At 58.3% G+C, this 5,308-nt stretch overlaps 1 protein-coding gene across 2 annotated transcripts in view; it reads left to right on the top strand.

The window, feature by feature from the left end:
• The first annotated feature begins 2,670 nt into the window (after nucleotides 1-2,670).
• The window catches only part of GPBAR1 (G protein-coupled bile acid receptor 1), a 3,273-nt gene continuing 635 nt past the window's right edge, over nucleotides 2,671-5,308 (top strand). The window contains exons 1-2 of one of the 2 annotated variants that reach the window (XM_029932919.1): nucleotides 2,671-2,880; nucleotides 4,585-5,254. In XM_029932919.1, the coding sequence (XP_029788779.1) occupies nucleotides 4,630-5,254 (625 nt within the window). In that variant the 5' untranslated portion in view covers nucleotides 2,671-2,880; nucleotides 4,585-4,629. Of the gene's footprint in view, nucleotides 2,881-4,584; nucleotides 5,296-5,308 lie in introns of both variants that reach the window. The other variant, XM_029932918.1, reaches the window with a different exon arrangement.

Genomic DNA, 5,308 nt, shown 5'->3' with positions numbered 1-5,308 from the left:
GAGGCTACAGACCCAAGCCTGGGTCTGCTCTGGGGGCTGTTTTGAGTTCAAGCAATGCTGTCCCCTTCTGGAGTTTACTAAAAGCACCACAGTGTCTGGCTCTTAGCCATGGAAAAGCTGGTTTAGCCCTAGCAGGAAGGACCAGCGTTTCTTCTGCCCGTGGACCTGACTTAGGGATTCCTGAGGCCAGGATTATGCCCGAAGGCTCCCAAGGGCTCATCTGCTCTTGTCTACAGGAAGTGAAGTTTTGACAGCGGCTCCTGGAGGCCGGCCAGGGTCCAGGAAGCCCCCATGCCCCGCTGCCTCCATTCATCCAGTTAGTGCCCCAAGTGCTGGCGTGCCACGCCCACCCGTCCCAGGCACCGAGGCTCAGCAAAGAGCTTCAACTATCTGAGAGGATGGAGTGAATGGAGGCCCAGGAGGATCCCCTGGTGGGGTTTGGCCCATTGATACATACAGACTCTGCCTGAGGAAAAGAATGAGCACCATGAAGAGGGCTCTCCAGCCTTGCAACTGGAATGAAGCATCTGGAAACCTGCACCCGAGCCCTCCTGTGGGCCGAGGGGAGGCCCGGGACGAGTCTGCGCCAGAGATTGATGAAGGAGCAGAGAAGGACTGGATGGTCCAGTAAGGAAGAGATCAGGCTGAGCGGGGACAGAACCCAGGCTTCCCAGCTCCTGCCGCCTAAGATGTCCCCCTCACACGTCATCCCACACAACAATGTTTAGATAACGCAGCAAAGAAGAAACACAGACGTCCTGGATCCCATAGGGAGGAGGCCATGGCCGGGAACAGAAAGAGGTCTGTTTATTCCTGGCAGTCCAGTATTCGAGGGGCCCCACGCCCACTTCTGTCCAGGCCCCGGGCTGAACTCTCCCAGAGCCTCTGACTTCTGCCTGACCAGATAGCGTGGGTCTGAGGGCCAGCTGCTGCAAGCCAGGCTCTGGCAGCCAGCTCCCTTGAGGTTGAGTTTGAGGCTGGACGCTTTTCCTCTCCCCACTTTTTGTCCCAACGGAAGTCCTGCCTCCCCAGGTCCCCCCAACCACTGTGCAAGGTTAGCAGAGCTAGACCCCTCAGCCCCCAGCCTTCAGCCCAGGGTTACCCCACCACCGCCACCCGCCCCAGCATAGAAGTCCCCTGGCTCCGTCAACTTGTACTCTTGAGCTTGGAAGTCTTTGTCCTCATGTCTCATCTCCAGCCTTCTTGCTGCAGTTTCAACCTGCTCCCTCCCACTTCGGGCCTCAAGAGGGTGTACCTGGCTTCTCTCCAGCACCCCAAGGCCTCACTTGATACAAGTGAAAATTGGAGCCTCACGTCTATTGGCTTCCCAGCCTTGAACTTGCCCTTCCTCTCCTGTACCTAGTTTTCTTGGTGTCTCCATAGAGCAAAAGCACCATTCCCTTGCTTTTCATGAGCTGTCTTTCTGCAGTTCTCTACAGAGTTCTTTCTTAGACGAGACAGGTGGCTGGAGGGAAGGGACCTGCAGAGAAGGGCAGAAATCCTAAAAATGTTCATAGCAGCTGCCTTTCGTTGAGTGTGTGCCTAGTGCTAAGTCCTCCTCACACATTATCTCGGTTAGTCTCACAATAAGTGAGCACAATATATTCTACAGATGAGGCAACTGAGACAAAAGAGCTTTAGTAACTTGCCCAAATTCACACAGATTAAAAAAAAAAATAAAGATCCCAGCCAGGATTGTGAGATTCAAACCCGGGCTTTCTGATACCACTCTAACTCATGCCTCTTAATCATCATGTAGAAAGGAAATGAATCATTTGTTGAGACCCCCCCCTCCCGCTCCCCATTAAGTGTCAGGCACTGCCACATACGCAGCTGCACATGGCACTCTGTGATAGTCCTCACAACAGCCCAGAGGGTTTGTTTTACTTGTTCCCATTTTAAAGATGGGAAAATTGAGACCCAGGGGTAGCTTACCTAGTGTCACATCTGCAGATCCATTTTTACCTCCTAGCCCAGAACTTGACTCAAAGTAGTTGAGAAAAGTGTAGACTGACCCCAGATTCTAGAAGGCAAGGTTGGCTTTATAAGTGGGAAAGGGCCATCAGGTGACCGGATGAGAACCGTGAAGGTTCCAAACACCCCTGACACTGCTGCCAGCAGGCATGGAGCTGGAGGTGGTGTCAGCCCCAGCTGGCCACTCCAGGGGGTTAAAGGTGTAAATGTATAGGGGCGCCTAGGAGGCTCAGTCGGTTGAGTGTCCAACTTTGGTTCAGGTCATGATCTCACGGTTCATGCAAACCCAGGTTGGGTTCTGTGCCTGCTTCGGATTCTGTGTGTGTGTGTGTGTGTGTGTGTCTCTCTCTCTGCCCCTCCCCTACTCACTCTGTCTCTGTCTCCAAAATAAACAAATATTTAAAAAATAAAATAAAAATGTAAATTTATTAGCTGGGACAGGAAGTGGCAAGGGATAGACGAAGCCATTTTTATTCATTAACTGGGAGGCATTTCTCAAATTAGCTAGGCTAGAGGGTGACGGCTCCAAGTTGGATGACCTGAGGTAGAGGATGGCTGGCGGCCGGAGAGGTGGCACGCTGGCACAGGATAGGGAGAGGGCACTGGACTCAGAGGGGAAGGCCTCCCAGTCACTGCAGCAATGGGTGTGCCGGGTCCCACCCCCAGAGGCGGGGCCAGGCTGAGCCCCACCAGCCCCAGCTCCATCCCTGCAAAGCCCAGGCAGGGGCAGAGCCTGGGCAGCAGAGAGCCTGGGGCCCTTATGTCCCCAGCGTGTGGAGGCACCATGCCCTCACCGGCTGGGACACCAGACAGCGCCAGAAGTCCTGCAGACCTGCCTGCAGCAGACCCCTGACACTCCTGAGGAAAGCCCAGACTGGGCCGGCAACACCTGTCCCCGTCAGCCATGTGAGTAGCTGCTCCCCGCCCCCTGCCCCTGCCCCCACCCAGCACCCAGCCTCTCCTAGACTCCTCAGCCCCAGATCCTAGGAGGCCATTGCACCTGGCCCAAACTACCAGAGCCTCCAGGGGGTGCAGATCACGGGGCCAGCACTCTGCTGGGAAGGTGGCCCCTGGGCTGTCCCTGCCTTTCTCTCTGCACTGCTGGAGGAGGGGTGGGGACTCGCTCCAGGGGAACTTTTGGGAGCTCCAGTCCAGGACTCCAGAGTCCAGGTTCAAGTACCGGACCCTGAGGTCTCATGGGGTTTCATGAAGTTGGTGGCGCAGGACAAACGAAGGGAACAGAAACCAAAGGGCCTGCTAGAGAGGGAAGGCTGTCCCGGGTAGAGGATACGGGTAGGGGTGGGGGAGGTTGAGGAAGAGGAAACAGGCTGAGGGGAGGGGAAAGGGGCAGCAGCCTGGTGGGGCCTGGCAGGCCTAGGGAGTGCTGGGAAGGGAAGGAGCGGGGCAGCATCTCCTGAGCTCAGGGTAGTGGTGGTGCCCTCCGTTCCTACAACCTGGAGGTGGGGGCAGCTAGGAATCCTCTCCTTGTTGACTTAATCCTAGCAACAGCAGCTGCTCCTGTAGACAGCAGCAGGAGCTCCCCCAGGGCCAGGACCCTGCTTCCTCCCCATGATGTGGCCCCGTGGGCCAGGGTGTCTGATGGGGGCTGAGAGCACAGAACCAAGAAAGGGAAGGGCAGGGACATATCAAGAGTCACAGAATGGCCAGGCCCTGCCTGGCAGCCCCTCCTGCCCCTCCTCTGGGCTCCGCTCAGCTCTGCGAGGCGTGGGGAGTGTCCTTCATGCTGCTGGCATCTTCCTTCTCCCTCCTCTCCTCCTCCAGCTCCAGGAAGGGCCCTGTTGCTAGTGTTGCGCAGATGAGTCAAGTTTATGGGCTGGAAGTCCTACCCGGAGGCTGCTCACTGAGCTGTAACCGGCTACAAAGATGGGCTGGGGGGCAGGGCAGGCCATGCAGGGGACAGGACACCCTGCTTGCTGCTGCCACCCATGGCCCTGGCCTGTCATTAACTCAAGTGTTGAGTGAGCCCTGCCTTTGCCTCTGCCTCACTCCTGCCCTCACCCCACAATCCTCAGGAACCCACCCTCTCCTCATACTCTGGTGCCAACTAGGCTGTGGGCATCTGGGGACAATAACCCCTCTCCTTCATCTTAGCACCCACCCCTAGCACTGGCCCCAGCTCAGCCTGAAGGAGGCTCTCAACTGTTGGCCAGCCAGAAGACCGCGATACACCAGCCAGACCCTGTCCATCCTATTGGCTAATTTAGAGGCCTCGCCTTGTGGATCCAGAGATGGACAAAATGCTTTGAGGCTTTGGGGCTTGGTAGCCCCACTCTTTAGGCTAACCGGAGGCATAAACACGGCTGCCCAGAGGGGATCAGACAGAAAGTAGCAATGGCCAACATGGCAGGGTGGGGACTGGGGAACTGATCAGCTCTAGCTGGTTGTTACGGTGCAGGCCAGACTTGTTGCTGGACGTGACTTTTTAAGAGAAGCCAGAGTGTGAATTTTTATGTAAATTTTTAATTGGCAATTAACTGGGGGAAAAATGTGTATCAGCTAACGAGATGAGGCCTTAGTCTGTTGGTGTGCAACTTCCGATTGGGTTCCGTGTGCAGCGCCCCCTAATTCTGGCTGCCATCTTCCATCCAGGCATGCAGACAGCTGCTCCAGGCCTCCCCTGTCCCCGGGTCCAAGATGATACCCAACAGCACCAGGGCGGTGCCCAGCTCCATTCCCGTGGGTGCCTTGGGGCTCTCCCTGGCCCTGGCGAGCCTCATCGTCGCTGCTAACCTGCTCCTGGCCGTGGGCATCGCCAGGGACCGGCACCTGCGCACCCCACCCGCCGGCTGCTTCTTCCTGAGCCTGCTGCTTGCCGGGCTGTTCACGGGGCTGGCGCTGCCCGCGCTGCCGGGCCTCTGGAGCCAGAGCCGCCGGGGCTACTGGTCCTGCCTCTTCCTCTACTTGGCGCCCAACTTCTCCTTCCTCTCCCTGCTCGCCAACCTCCTGCTGGTGCACGGCGAGCGCTACATGGCGGTGCTTCGGCCCCTGCGGCCCCGCGGGAGCACGCGGCTGGCCCTGCTGCTCACCTGGGCCGGCCCCCTGCTCTTTGCCAGCCTGCCTGCCCTAGGCTGGAACCACTGGGCCCCCGGCGCCAACTGCAGCTCCCAGGCGGTCTTCCCAGCCCCCTACCTCTACCTAGAAGTCTACGGGCTCCTGCTGCCAGCCATGGTGGCCGCCGCCCTTCTCTCCGCCCGCGTGCTGGCGGCTGCGCGCCGCCAGCTGCGGGACATCCGCCGCCTGGAGCGGGCGGTGTGCCGAGGCGCGCCCTCGGCCCTGGCCCGGGCCCTCACCTGGAGGCAGGCCAGGGCGCACG

The sequence above is a fragment of the Suricata suricatta genome, chromosome 3 (genome assembly GCF_006229205.1).
Source record: "Suricata suricatta isolate VVHF042 chromosome 3, meerkat_22Aug2017_6uvM2_HiC, whole genome shotgun sequence".
NCBI classification, from domain to species: domain Eukaryota; kingdom Metazoa; phylum Chordata; class Mammalia; order Carnivora; family Herpestidae; genus Suricata; species Suricata suricatta.
The sequence above is the reverse complement of the archived record's forward strand: the minus strand, read 5'-3'. Positions and strand labels throughout refer to the sequence as shown.